Source organism: Bos indicus, chromosome 15, assembly GCF_029378745.1.
Source record: "Bos indicus isolate NIAB-ARS_2022 breed Sahiwal x Tharparkar chromosome 15, NIAB-ARS_B.indTharparkar_mat_pri_1.0, whole genome shotgun sequence".
Classification (NCBI taxonomy): Eukaryota; Metazoa; Chordata; class Mammalia; order Artiodactyla; family Bovidae; genus Bos; species Bos indicus.
This window is the reverse complement of record NC_091774.1, coordinates 59482525-59498062: the sequence shown is the minus strand read 5'-3', so window position 1 is coordinate 59498062 and position 15538 is coordinate 59482525. Positions and strand designations below refer to the sequence as shown.

Sequence of the window (15538 nt, the reverse complement as noted above, 5' to 3'; positions counted from 1 at the left end):
GCTATGACCAACCTAGACAGCATATTAAAAAGTAGAGACATTACTTCGCCGACAAAGGTCCGTCTAGTCAAAGCTATGGTTTTTCCAGTAGTCATGTATGGATGTAAGAGTTGGACTGAGAAGAAAGTTGAGCGCCGAAGGATTGACACTTTTGAACTGTGGTGTTGGAGAAGACTCTTGAGAGTCCCTTGGACTGCAAGGTGATCACACCAGTCCATCCTAAAGGAAATCAATCCTGAATGTTCATTGGAAGGACTGTTGCTGAAGCTGAAACTCCAATACTTTGGCCACCTGATGTGAAGAACTGACTCGTTTGAAAAGACCCCGATGCTAGGAAAGATTGAAGGCAGGAGGAGAAGGGGACGGCAGAGGATGAGATGGTGGATGGCATCACCGACTTGATGGACATGAGTTTGAGAAAGCTCCAGGAGTTGGTGATGGATAGGGAAGTCTGGCATGCTACAGTCCATGGGGTCGCAGAGTCAGACATGACTGAGCAACTGAACTGAACTGATCATTGTAACACCCTTTGTTTTACACTGAACAGAAGCTGATTTGTAATTGTATATGCCTTTCACTAATGAGATAGGAAAATAAATTCTATTTCTATTTGGTAAAAACATATCTTTTCCCCTTAAACAATAGGTTCATATTGTTAGAAAAGCTGGAAATAAGGAGTAGCAAAAAGGATCTTTGATTTTGTAAAGGTTGGGAACAATTCAAATCAACTGATCCTGTTGAGTTTGAAAAGACTATAAATTCATAACACAGTTTCAGGTTGCTTTCGTCTTAATTACAAATTTCCTAAACCTTATTAAAGAAAGGAAATTATTTTTCTAGACTCATTTTATCAGGTTTGGAGTTCCCTCATTCTTTATCAAGAGCCTAAAAAGTTCTCCAAATTGCATAAGTAACAACTATAAAATATGACTCATTGCATTTCTTTCAGTGAGTAATGCAATTAACACTGCAATATTGTAGCCACTATTTTAAAATATTCTTATTAACATTTATTAACTGCTAGCATTGAGATTTTTTTTTACCTCTGAGGAAAAGACTCAAGATGCCCATTATAGCTTTTAACAAACTTAACAATGTGCCCTTTCCTCAAAGGATGCTGTATCTGTTCCAAATGATGTCATTTAAAGACACCACAGAGCACTTCATTGGGTAAAAGCAAATTGGTGCCTGGAAGAATTTGGGGGAATTTTTTTCATTCAATGGCAAGAAAATTGTTATTCTAAAAATGAAATGCATATAAGTAGTTGTTTAACAGAAATCATGCTAAAGATGTCTCTGTAAAATAGCTGTTGCATATGAACTATAATTTTGGCTTTTTTTGTGTGTGTATAATTCTTCTGTGTATTCTTGCCACCTGTTCTTAATATCTTCTGCTTCTGTTAGGTCCATACCACTTCTGTCCTTTATTGAGCCCATCTTTGCATGAAATGTTCCCTTGGTATCTCTCATTTTCTTGAAGAGATCTCTAGTCTTTCTCATTCTATTGTTTTCCTCTATTTCTTTGCATTGATCACTGAGGAAGGCTTTCTTATCTCTCGTTATATTTTTAGAATTGTGCATTCAACTGGGTATATCTTTCCTTTTCTCCTTTGCCTCTAGCTTCTCTTCTTTTCTTTCCTTTATTTATAAGGCCTCCTCAGACAATCATTTTGACTTTTTACATTTCTTTTTCTTGGCATTTAGTCTTCAAGACTATTCAGGTCAATACTCTATAACATTTGAGTAAGATAGCAATATGTTTTTTTGGTGTGGTGAAGGGTACGGGGAGGGAAAAAGCTCCACCTTCCTTTAAAAGAGTAACCATTAACTTTAAATATCTTTCATTGGAAGCACCCATTCCTGGCTTCATATATGCTGTAGTTACTTGTTTCTGGTCAGGAATGCCCAATTTACTCAGAATTTACACTCAACTTTTAATGTTGATCTGAATGGCAACCCTGGTATAGTTATGCTGAAGCAATTTTTTAGAGAGGATGTTAGAATCATTTTGTTTGATTTTGGATGTTGGCACAAAAATCTGTTTTATTTAAGGCTGTTTTGTAACTGTATCAAATCCACTAGCCCTTTAGAGAATGAAATGATGTAGCTTCTTCATGGTCAGGGTCAGTGCACTGCATGACTTCAGGGGATATGGCTTATATCCTCCTCTATGTACGACACAGTACAATAGAAGAAACTGTTTATTCAATTATTACTAGATAGTTATTATGGAAGAGAAGCTTTTTTAAAAGGTGAAAAGCTGGTCACCTCTATGACAAAGCCAGATATACAGAAAAATCTGGCATTTATTCTGAGTTTAAAACTATGCTGTCCAATCTGGTAACCACTACACATTTAGAGTTTTCAAGAGCCTATAATTCTCGAAATGCAGATTGAGATGTGCTTTAAGTATAAAACATATACCAGATTTCAAGGACTTAGTACAAAAAAAAGAGGAATGTAAACTATCTCATTTTTATATTGTTTACATGCTAAAGTATATTGGATACATTAAACTAGACTATATTACTAATTTCACTGATTTCCTTATACTTTTCTCCATGTGACTTCTCTAAATTTAAAATTATAATGTGGCTCAAATTGGTGACTTGTATTATAATTCTATTGGACAGCACTAGTCTAGAATATTTGATCTATGCAGATCATCGGAAGTCATTCCATCCCTTCTATTCTTTGTGTCTAGCACAAAACTCCTACCCAGATTAGCCTTACTGGTACGCTGCCTGGGTTGGTTGGTTGATGGCAAGATTGGAATCTTCTAAAACAAAGTAGGGAGCATCAGGAACAAAGGAGCCAGATGAGTTTAATAAGTAGAAATTGTCAACACATCCTTTAACTAACACAGGGTCAGATTTGGGAAATGTGGCTTCAATTGAGATGTTTCTTCAGTATTCCTCCCTGGAAAATCCCATGGACAGAGGAGCCTGATGCGCCACGGTCCATGGTGTTACAAAGTCAGACACGATTGAGGACACAGATATTGTTGAGTCAGATATTAAATTAATGGTTGTCTGATTTCTACACATCTCAGAATAAAAGATAATCAATGAAACACATACAACTTAAAAGATTAAAATTTAATGGACTGCCATTAAAAAATAAAGGCTAGAGCTTTGTAGTTTTAGTCAAATGATCAGATTTTCCATTTGACCCTGTTCACAAATTGAACTAACCTGTGAACAACTACGCACAGATTGCAGTTGTGATACGCTTCTCCCAGGCCGAAACATGCTGAGTCATTCACCACAGTTCGTTTGCAAGTGAAGGAAACAAACTTTTAAGTTAGAGAAATATAAGCAGCCTTAGATCTGGAAGTCATCAGGAAATGTTTGGTGCTTTAAAGAACTGACTGCAAGTTAAACAGGTTAACGTGACATTTCAAAGGGATTTTGAAATTCAATAGCTTTCTCTAGCAGCTGATGTTTATTCTCTGGTTGTAAGACAAATGTTGAATTTCTTCAAAGGAACAATGATAGATTCTAGAATAACTAGATTGGTTCAACACTCATGATAGTTGTTTTTTCCCCTTCACCCTAACCCCTCCCTACCCCATGAATATCACGAATGTACATAATAGGAAACGGGAGAACCATCTGGCTGGCTTTTAAACATGGTTTTCTTCATCATCAAAGAGGTTTCTATGAGAAAAGTGTAATTTATAGATTCGGAAGTAGGTATGGTGCCATTAAAAAGAGAAAAGCAAAATCATACACAATATATGTAAATCTAGGAAGATTTTTTTCTCACCATAAAAACGCTGTGCAGAAATGTAAGATGTTTACTATCATTTTAAAGTTCCATGAGTTGCACAGTCTTTCAGTTGTACATTTTCTTTCATTTTTATTCTTTGAAGTATAGTTGATTTACAAAATTGTTAGTTTCATGTGTACAACACAGTGATTCAGTATTTTCGTATTGAATATTTAGTTTCTCAGCTGCCCCTTGTGGAAATGGCAAGTGGCAGCTACAAATGCTGGGCTAACCACTTTGAGTTTCCTTCTTCTGGATATTTTTCACTGCAGTATTAAGCCTCTGGTGCTTTCAAAATTACTTACTTAAAAAAAAAATCTTTTCTAGATTTTTTTTCTAGTTCTGAGTGGGACGGTTGATCCAAATTATTGTTTGCCATTACCAAAGCTGAAGTCCTAGTTATTAGTACATACCTTACTTAATTTGATGTCAATTTTAACAACCAGGAAGACCCCTATCTCTGTTCATTCCACTATCTGTTATCTTGGCAAGTTACTCATCTCTCATTTACTCTATGGATGATCATGGAGGAATTTCACAGTACTGCCGTCAGTAAATGCACATCTCGAGGACTACCTATACCTTGTGAACAACTCACAGAAGACATGCTCTGACTCATGGAACACAGAAAGAGGATTTTGTGAAAAAATTAGAGTTAGAGAGACAAAGCTACAGGAGTGATTCTGGAGACTGCAATGGAGCACAGATTTTTATGGAAGGATGGATAAACAGTATCAAATGCTGAAGAGGTTAAGTAAGTGAAGAGGATATTGGGTCTGGTAATTAAGAGGTCACCATTAATTTTTAAGAAAATAGTTCCTACAGAAAGTATACTAGAAGTGGATAAATGAAATACAGATGAAAAGTTAGATGTAGTGGAGACTTTAAGAAGTCATGATATCAGGACTTTCTTGGTGGTCTAGTGGCTAGGACTCCATGCTTCCCAGGCAGGTGGTCCAGGCTGGATTCCTGGTCAGGGAACTGGATCCTGTATGCTGTGACTAAGACCTTGCGTGCCACAACTAAAGATCCCTGCACATCACAACTAAGACCCGGCACAGCCAGATAAATAAATATTTACAAATAAGAGGTCAAGATATGAAAGAAAACAGAATGATGGTGGTATTTGCATAAGGAAAATAGTCAAGGAGAGATTTAGTCATTATGATTTGCTTTCAGCATGGTTCACTTTTGAACAGTTTTGTAGACTGAAGGAAAGATACTAGTGCAGAATGGATTGAAGACTGATAAGGGAAAGCAAAATTGACTGAAATAAGCCCTAGAGAAGACAGAAAAGGAGCAAAGATAAGCTTTGTATTGAGATACGGGAGTACAAAATGGAGATAAAGGGAGAGAATTATAAACTCTGAAATGAAGGTAAAGGTGTGGGAATTACATGGATCTTGTTTTAGTAACATACATTTCTGTGGCGCTGTCAAAGAGCTTGTCAGCTCATTCTAAGTGTCAACTGTCCATTTACCTTTCATGCTATTTTCCCTTTTAAAACCTGCAACTTACACACTTTATTGGTCCTGTAGTTTCTCTGCATTGACTTTAGAGTTGCAGAAATAGGAAACTTTTAAAACACTCCTATAGAACTCTTCCATCTCTTATCTCATAAAATACTCATTTCCTTTTCCCCCTCAAAATGTATCTTGGAGAATCTTACTACTACAAGGACCACTTAGTTTCAGGCACTTACTGATATGGAAGTGTAGGAGGACAAATATCATTTTCCAACCTAAATGAATGTCGAATACCTGGTTCTTTTCTTCCCAGTTTGTTTTCTTACAAATGGAAACTCCACAAGGCAAAGACTGTGTGTTTTATTATGCCTTGTCAAATGATAGCAAATACTGAGGAGTGTTAAATAAATAATAAATAGGAATAAAATTCCCCTGTAATAAAACTGACTATAAACCCAATCAACTGCTGCTTGTGATGCAGAGGCTTCACTTAAAACCACTAGGAATAAAGTATATATTTCCTTAGCCATGGTGCCCAGAAATGTGTTATATTTTGGTAATTATGACTTTTAACTCATAAATATCTATTATTTTCTATTTGATTCATAGCAACCTGATGAGAAAGTACCAATACCATCCTCTCTTTAAAGTGAACTGAATGAGGACTCAGAATATTAAAGAGCATGCCCAGTTAGCATATCCAGCTAATATATGCAGACCTGGAATTTAAACTCATTTTTTTCTGACTCCAAAGCAAATGGTTTTATTTACAAGGCTATACAGACTTCTCCTCAATTTAGCATTTCTAAGAGTTGGATGATAATGCTTTTCCTTGTGAAAGAATGAAGAACCATACCATTTGACTGTTTAATAATACAAATCCTTACCTTGTGTAAGGCAGACAAGTATTACTGGCCAGGCATAAAGATGGAGCTTAATGAACAGAACCTATTACTCAAGAATCAGAAATGGAGCATGTCCTCTTGTTTGATTTCTGCTTTGTATTCTAGCATCTGGGCAGAGATATATTTAATAGGGCATATGCTAATGGTAGAAAATTTGTACTTAAATGCCTTGTGTTTAATGTAAAGAATTGCCTAAGGAGTTATGACATTACCGAAAAGGCAAACTTATGGTCTGCATATCAGAGTTACATTTTTTTTTCTTTACTTTGTAAATTATCTGAGAAAAAGAGTAAGGTGGTCAAAATCTTTGTGAAGAATTTTAAGGCCCATCTAAATGATAGTATAATGAACTATCACCACTGCATCTTGTATTAACTAATTCTATTGAATATTTAATGTTTCTGAAAATTTAGGCTGTAACAAGACTTTAAAAAATTCATATTTAATCTATCTCTTAGTATTCCTGCAGATCATGCTGTGTGTTACCAAACATTAGTTGGGAATAGTAGCTATAAACAGATGAAATTTGAGAAAATAATATAAAAATAGTTATGCTTGTTATACAATCTAGTTTCTTTAGAATATGATGCTGATTTTTACAAACCATACTTCATTCAACATTGAACATATGGCATTGTGGTTCTGAGAAAAATATATCTCTGATCAGGATTTCTGTCATTAAATTCATATTTATCAAGCACTTCACAAAATTCCCTTTAATTTTAATGCTTATCTCTTTCTATTATAGACTATTGCTAACACACACAAAAAATCTATTAGAATACTGCAGCAACCACAAAAACACAATAGAAAAACAGGTACATTAAAATAAAAATTAGAGAAGTTTAACTAGAAGCGATTTTTAGTTGTCTTACCCATTACTAATAATCTAAAATGTAGAGTTTAGTTTGTGACAGTACATACGAATATTGCATAATACTTCTTTTTCCAGAGTAAATGTGAAATATAAATTAATGTCATCTCTGCTGGCGACCCACTCCAGTACTCTTGCCTGGAGAATCCCGTGGACAGAGAAGCCTGGTAGGCTACAGTCCACGGGGTCTCGAAGAGTCAGACACAACTGAGCAGCTTCACTTTCACTTTTCACTTTAATGCACTGGAGAAGGAATGGCAACCCACTCCAGTGACGGGGAAGCCTGGTGGGCTGCTGTCTATGGGGTCACACAGAGTCGGACACAACTGAAGCGACTTAGCAGCAGCAGCTGCTGGCATAAGAAATTCACATCTGAACAGAGAAAGGGAAAGGGAAGGAGTATAAAAAGAAAGAAGTGAGAGAGGTGTTTTTGATTTCTTCCTAAAAGGTCAGGCTTTACTATATATTTATTGAATAAATATATATATATTCCTTTATAACCAAATGAAAGTGCTGATATAAATTTTGTATCTTTTGTACCTTTTGAATTTTCCATTAAGAATGGACTCATACTTTTTGAATAAGATTTCAAATGAAGTTTAGATTTTATTAAAAATTCTACAGTATAAATTCATTATTATTTCTGCTTATTTAAAAACAAAAATTGGAAAGAATTTTATAAACCTCTGAAGATATGTTACACTCTGCAAAGACTAAATAAAATACGATTTTCAAATATTTACAAGCGAATTTTAAGAGGTTTTAGTTAGCCTCAAAAACCTAGTGAGGCATACTGTATTATCTTATAAACTATTGGTTGTAACATAATAAATAGCTCAATATAAATGAATTTAAGCACAAACCATATATCACATATTACATGAAATAGAAAAAAATTGATAGTGTCTTCCCCCAAATTACCCTAGAAATTTCAAAGATTACATAATAACCAACATACAATTGTCAAAACAAAATGAACATATGAAATAGGAGTATCAACTAAAAATTGTATGTAGTTACTAAATTTCATTTCTTAATGAGCAATTATTGAAACTGTTAAGAACTGATGTCCTACACAATGGGATCTATGTTATATAATATGACTGGCGGAGGCAGTCAATAGAAAGATTCAGAAATGCAAAACAACTGCTTGTTTTATATAATTTATATTTTATTGGAAAAGCAATGTACATTCATTTTAATAATCTGTTTTTATTTTCTATATGTACTGTTTAAATTCCCCAAAATCATTCTCCATTGTTAATCATTTGAAACTCATTCATGTATTTGATTATTCATCCTACAACTAAGAGGAAGGTAAGAATGACTGTTGCAAACAGCCTAATTATAAAAAATAGATAATGTGTTTTTATACTACAATATTTTGAAGCCAATTTTTTATATATTGATGCAGGACTTTTTTAATGCATGTTATTCAAGATTTTTCTGGGGGGAGTCAGAGCATCAGTTTCTTAAGGCTGCCATAATAAACCACCACAGATTGGCCAGCAGAAAATAGCAGAAATTTATTCTCTAACTGCTCTGGAGGTTGGAAGTCTGAAACCAAGGTTTCAGCAGTTATTAATACCTACTAAAGTTCCTGAGGGAGAATCTACTCCATGCTTCTCTCCTAGCCTCTTATGGTTGCCAGCAATTCTTGGTGTCCCCTGGCTTGTAGATACATCACTTCAGTCTCTGCCTTTGTCTTCATGTGGTATTCTCCCCTGTGTCTCTGTATTTCTTCTCTTTGAATAAGGACACAGACATATGGGGTTAAGGGCCTTCTCTGCTCCAGTATTACGTCTTAACTGCTAACATCTGTAATAGCCGAATTTCCAAATAAGGTCACATTATGAGGTTTTGGAAACGACATGAATTTTGGAAGGATGTCATCCAACAGTCAGTGCAGGCAGTTTCCAGTTAACACTAATGAAAAAATTCCCATGTTATATAACATCCAAACATGATTGATGACATAGGTGAATCATTCTTGAGTATTACATGCAATCTTTTGTATTCTAATCACATACTCAGATGGGTACCTACCTTTGGGAATCAGTCTCATTCACAAATATGACTAACATACAAAGAGGAACTTACAAAATTCTTTAGGAAGGATTCAGAGGATTAAGCTAGGTACATTCATTTCTAATATGAGCACATTGCTGCCTAGAATATTTTCTTATTCTGATTTCACTGCCGAATTCTTCAGATTTGAATGTGCGTGTGTACTCAGTCTCTTAGTCATGTCCAGCTCTTTGCAATCTCCTGGACTGTAGCCCGCCAGGGTCCTCTGTCTATGGCATTTTCCAGGCAAGAATACTGGAGTGAGTTGCCATTTCCTACTACAGGGGAATCTTCCTGACCCCAGGGATCAAACCCATGTCTCTTGTGTCTCCTGTGCTGGCACGTGATTCTTTACCACTGCGCCACCCGGGATATCCTCAGGTTTGAGCAGTCTGTAAATTAAAAGTGGTAAACAAACTTGGGAACTAAAGTTAACTATTACAGAAGTAGATAAAGCAAGTCTGAGATAAATGTAAGTTTTTAATTCTTATCTTTCACCCATCTAATTATGTTGATAGTTTATTCACTGGATTTGCCAACTTAGGTTCTGTAATTATAATTGATAAAATGAATTTTCCCTGTATTTGAATAAATAGTTTACTGAGCAAATTAATAGTATAAATATGACTTCAAGGGGAACTACTTAAGAAAACAATCATTGATATGTACCATTAATCAACATGCCCATGTATCCTATAGCTAATTATCTCTTATTCATTCTTTGAGTCATAAATCAAGTACCATGTTGTCAGTCATGGGATTGCATCGCTATTGGATGTATTTATGGTATTTTATGGAGCCTGGTACGCTACAGTCCATGGGGTTGCAAAGAGTTGGACATGACTGAGTGACTAAACACAGCACAGCACAGCATACTACATCTATACAGGCCTTACCACTTCGACGATTTTATATTAATTTTAGTGATTAGTTAACTACCATCACTCTTCTTTGCTAGACTATAAGTGAGTGTATTTTACTCACTTTTGTTTCTTTGCCTATTTCAGTACTTGCATCATAACTGAATAAATCAGAAACGCATACTTACATATAAAAAGTAATGTGAATTATGAATTATTTTCAACAATTTGTTAAAGAATCCTTTACCATGTGAACTCTGTAAATAAGAACATTAAGAGCACATTGATTTTAGTATCTGGAATAGATGATAAACTTTTCTGTTTCAATAGACTTTGACTATTTTGAATAGCTCAGTTTAAAAATGCAGGATTCAAATGATAAAGAGATTTTACTATTTATCAAAAGCATTCTGGGCTATTACTATAATAAACACAATTGAATTCAAATATAAGTTTTATGAAACGTCCTCTGTGAAGGCTATTAGAGCAATTCTACATTTTTAGTTTGCAATATATGAAAACATGGCACATTTCATACTGAAAAATCTCTTTAAAACAATGACACTATAATTCAGTATTTAAATTTATCAGTGTAACACATTTTTAAAATAGTAATACCTGTATTTGAGAAAGTTATTCCCAAGGAGAAAAATTAAAATAAATTTCATGATCATTATTAACTATTTGAATCATAGACACTCTGTTGCAAATCTGAATATCTAAATTCAGAAATTTGGGCATGCAGATACAATTATAATCTCTCTTTTGACAACTTGATTTTACATACACATATTCTCCTCTTCTTTTAAAAAATTTCCTGGTTAAAGAAAGGATTTAACCAGAATTTAACCATTTCAAAAGTCAAATATATTGCTAAGATAAACATACTTTTCCAGTTTTGAGGTACTGCTGCTCCTTGAATTGAGCTTTCTACATCATGTTAATATTTTTTACATTTTCTTTTTGAGGGAAAAAAAGAGCTAAATACCTGCTAGCTCCACACATAAATAGTTATACACCTTTATATATCCCACACTTTCTTACATTAGGTTGTCCAGGAATATCACATGAGAAACTGTGAGGAAAATCTTGAAGGATTAGATGATGAAAACTTTCTCACAATTTGATCGCTGCTCTAAGCTTGGCAGAGCGTCCTCTGGGGTTATCCTGTACATCTTCATCTTCTGGAGTAAGTACCTTCTTGTGTATCAATTTCCACATTAAAGGGGCCTTTCCTGTAGAGACGCCTTCCTTGTTTTCCTGATCTGAATCCAGCTGTGATTTTTGTATCACCTTCTGTCTAGCACTTAGGTTAAACCTTTCTGTCATGCTTATCCCAAGCAGGAATCGTTTGATGATGCGATCCTCCAGTGAATGGAAGGAGAGGGCAACGAGGTGACCACCAGGTCTCAGAAACTTCTGAGCTGTCTTCAGTCCTGTGTAAAGTTCATTGAGCTCATTGTTCACAAATATACGAAAAGCTTGAAAAGTCTTTGTAGCAATATGGGTAGATCGCTGTAGCAAATCTTTTCGTGCATAAAGAGCAGAGGGAGGAAAGGCACCTACAGACAGATTTTGTAAAAACAGGAAAAGAGGACAAATGGGTCACATTAATATTTTCCACTGTAAATTTACTGGGTTGTGTTTTATATATATTTAAGGAATTGTTTCCTTAGAAAATTGTGTCATTTCATCCATATTTCTCCATTTTATTTCCAAGCATTCCATCAAAGTTTAAAACTATTGTGTCAGTAACATCTTTCAGAACTCTTAAGGTTAATTGGAGTTAAACAAGAACAGAGAAAGACAAAAGGCTGAACAAATATTTGAAGAAATAATAATGAAAAACTTACTAACTTTGATGAAAAATTTAACTCTAAGCTAAAAAAGTTCAATGATCTCAAATAGAATAAACACAGAAAACTGCACCTAGACACATCATAATTAAACTACTACAAGCTGAAGATAGTAAGAAAAACTTTGAAAACAACAAAGAAAAAAAAAATACTGGAACAAAACTCAAATTGTTGAGGGAAAAAAAAGCTGTCTTCCAAGAAAACTATTTTAAAACCATTCTTCAAAAGTAAAGGTTCAAAGACATTCCAAATGAATTTTAAAAATGAGAGTTCATTGCTAATAGCTTTAAATTCAAGAAATGCAAAAGCCAATACTTCAGTCTGAAATAACATCAGGTGATAACTTAGATAGAGAGAAGATAATGAAAATATGAGTGATATATGAAAATAAGAAATATGTTTAACTTCTTAAAAGACAGGACTATCTTTCCGTCATTCTTAATTTCATTAAAAGTCAGGACTCTAAGTAAAATTATAACAATATTCTAGGGTTTATAATATAGATATATTGTATATGACAGCAGTAGTGCAAAGGATACACAGAGTGCATAAATGAAGCTACACTATCACAAGGTTCTTGTATTTTATGGGAATTTAAAGTTGCATATTGTGGTCTCTAAAACATTCAATAAAAATAATGCAAAGAAATAAAGCCAATAAATTAATAGAGAATAAAAATAATCCACAACATATTTTAACATAAAAGAAGGGAGAAAAACAGGAAAATAAAAATGAGGCAAAGAGAAAACAAATAGGAAAAATGGAAGACAATATATCCAAATATAAAAAAAAACACATTAAATATAAATGTACTAAACATCAATAAAAATGTAGAGTGTATGACTGAAAACTAGCAAGATCTAATTACACACTGTCATTGTCAAGACCTAATTATACATTATACCTAATAAATTATATAATTATACATTATAGAAATGTACATTAAATTTAAAAATACAAATAAAAATAAGCAAATAGCTGTGGAAAAGTATATCATGTAGAGAGTAAGCATAAAAAAGCCCAGAGAGACTATATTACCATTAGACAAATAAACATCTAAAATGGAGAATTGCTGTGCTGTGCTGTGCTGTGCTTAGTTGCTCAGTTGTGTCTGGGCACGAAGTCCAATAGACCGTGTCACTAATCAGATTCTTTGTGACCCCATGGACTGTAGCCCACCAGCCTCCTCTGTCTATGGGGATTCTCCAGGCAAGAATACTGGAGTGGGTTGCCATGCCCTCTTCCAGGGGATCTTCCCAACCCAGGGATCAAACCCAAGTCTCTGCATTGCAGGCAGATTTTTTACCATCTAAGCCACCAGGGAGAATTGCTAGACCCCAAAATAAACATTTCTTATAGAGAAAATAATCAAGATAGCAGTAAGATACAATTACAAAAGCATATGCACCAAATAACATAGTTCCAAAATTTTACACCTCTTAGAAAAATGACCCACATTTATATACGCAATTGTATTTTGATCAAATGTCAAGTTAATTCAATGCAGAAAGATTTTCAATGAAAGTGATTATATGTACAAAATAAAATGAACTTCAACCCCTACACCTTACTATACACAAAACTTAATTCAAAATGGATCATGAACCTAAGAGCAAATACTAAACCATAAAATATACATCTGACAAAACTCTCTTATTCACATATAAGGGAATCTCACAACTTAATAATAGTACATATTTTAGTAATCTGTACCTCTGGTAATAAAGTGCATTAAGACAAATCTGATTAATCGTTTTAGGAAACTGGATTAGAGAGGGGACAAATAATATTTTATATGTATCTCAGAGCTGAGAACCTGGCCATCTGACGTTAACAAATCAGTGTTACGTGTTCACTTTTCCCTCCACAAAATCTACTTCATTGAAAGGCTGGAAAACATTAGACACTAGGGAATTTATCTTCCAACAACCAAGTCTCTCAGAAACAAAAGTCAAAGTTGAGGAGGGAGTTCAACTTCTTTCCCTTTGATATTCAACTTCTCCATTTTCCAGGGCAAGAGTTTTAGTCACTGGGCAATGTGTTTCAAAACATTCTAAGGATCTCAACAAACATGCATGATTTAGAACTTGAACTTAGAGAATGCTTCAGGAAGGCTGCATTCCCGAAGACCTTAAGTGATTCAAACCTTGCCTAATTCAACACTAATTTTTTCAAAGGGGAAATGTAATATATGTTTTAATGTACATGGATTTTAATGTAAAATAGGAGGCAAACATTCATGGAACACATGGATTAATAAATACTGTAGGATATTTCTGCTTTAAGGCTTCAGTTCAGTTCAGTTCAGTTCAGTCGTGTCTGACTCTTTGCAACCCAATGAATTAGCATCTCTAATATTTTGTAGAAATTAAACTATGGCTCCACATGGTAACTGGTTAGCTTTCCTTGTATTTTATCACATTTTAAAGATAAATATTTGAGGATGTGGTTTTTTAACATAGCCCACTGAATTAACCATACCTAGATATATGTTAACTAAATAGAGGAAATGACAGAAAAGGAGAAAGCTTAATTAATACTTTGTTGATATTATCATTAGATATATTTTTGAAAGCTAATAAAAATAGGAAATGCTAAAATAATGCAGTATGTCTGAAATCTCCATGAAAGTGAAAGTTGCTTGGTCGTATCTGACTCTTTGAATTCTCCAGGCCAGAATATTGGGATGGGTAGCGGTTCCCTTCTCCAGGGAATCTTCCTGACCCAGGAATCAAACCAGAGTCTCCTGCATTGCAGGTGGATTCTTTACCAACTGAGCTATGAGGGGAGCCCCCAAATCTCCATAGAAATTCTACATAAACAACAGCATTGGTTCATTTGATATGAAAAAATATAGTAGGCATTTTTGTTTACCAGCTAAAATGGCACCTTCCTGTATCATAATTATAGTTTACAATTCATGTAGCCAGCTAGATATAGAACTACAAGATTCCTGACTAATTATTTTAATTGAAGAAATCTGTTTTTATTTCAAAGTATTCAGATAAAGTGACTTTATTAATACTTTATATTATGCAACCTCAAGTTTATATAATTCATGTTCACATTAAGTTCATTCACCCTACATATGACTCTGGAGCTCACAAATTAACACCAATGTAACCAGATAAGCTTGTCTTTATAAGGTTTAATTAGGCCTTGTCACTATCAGATAATGGAGAAAGAAAATAAGAGCTTTCATTTATATTTAGGAATGGATGATCCTGAAGATAATAGGATAACTAGATTTCATGAAGCTTTCCTTCTGGCATTTACTTCTGCTTAGGGAATTCTAACCTGGACTATGTCCACTGGGTTTCCTGAGTAGGATTTCTAGGAGTGGTCCTGTCAGCCTCCCCAAGTTGCATTTTTAGGGAGATGACAAGGGACTGCAATGGACAATGTGTGGTTTTGTGGAGCTTTTTAGTGCTGCTCTGGGGATCAAAGACACTATATCCTCTCTTCCTTTATACTGGCACTTTTGTGTCTGTAATTATCAGAAGAGAGGCTGACGATAAAGATTGTGTAAAATGAAATAAGAAAGAAACAAAAGTGTATGAAATAAGATATGGTAATGGAAATTAAAACAGTAAAAACAAAACATCAACTGTTAATGTTACAGACAGACAAAAATATAAGAAAAGACAGTCCTACTATCAAGAATTAAACAAGATCTTTGTCTGAATTGGAAAGTTAAAGGACAATCAGTAAATGTCCTGTGCTTCTGAGGTAGCAAAAA

General features: G+C 34.3%; 1 protein-coding gene across 7 annotated transcripts in view; it reads right to left on the bottom strand.

Moving 5' to 3' along the window:
- Positions 1 to 8166: 8166 nt before the first annotated feature.
- METTL15 (methyltransferase 15, mitochondrial 12S rRNA N4-cytidine) overlaps positions 8167 to 15538 on the bottom strand; it is a 217316-nt gene continuing 209944 nt past the window's right edge. For all 7 annotated transcript variants that reach the window (XM_019975441.2, XM_019975445.2, XM_070803980.1 and 4 more), the window contains one exon: positions 8167 to 11505. In XM_019975441.2, coding sequence (XP_019831000.1) covers positions 11060 to 11505 — 446 coding nt within the window. In that variant the 3' untranslated portion in view covers positions 8167 to 11059. The remainder of the gene's footprint in view (positions 11506 to 15538) is intronic.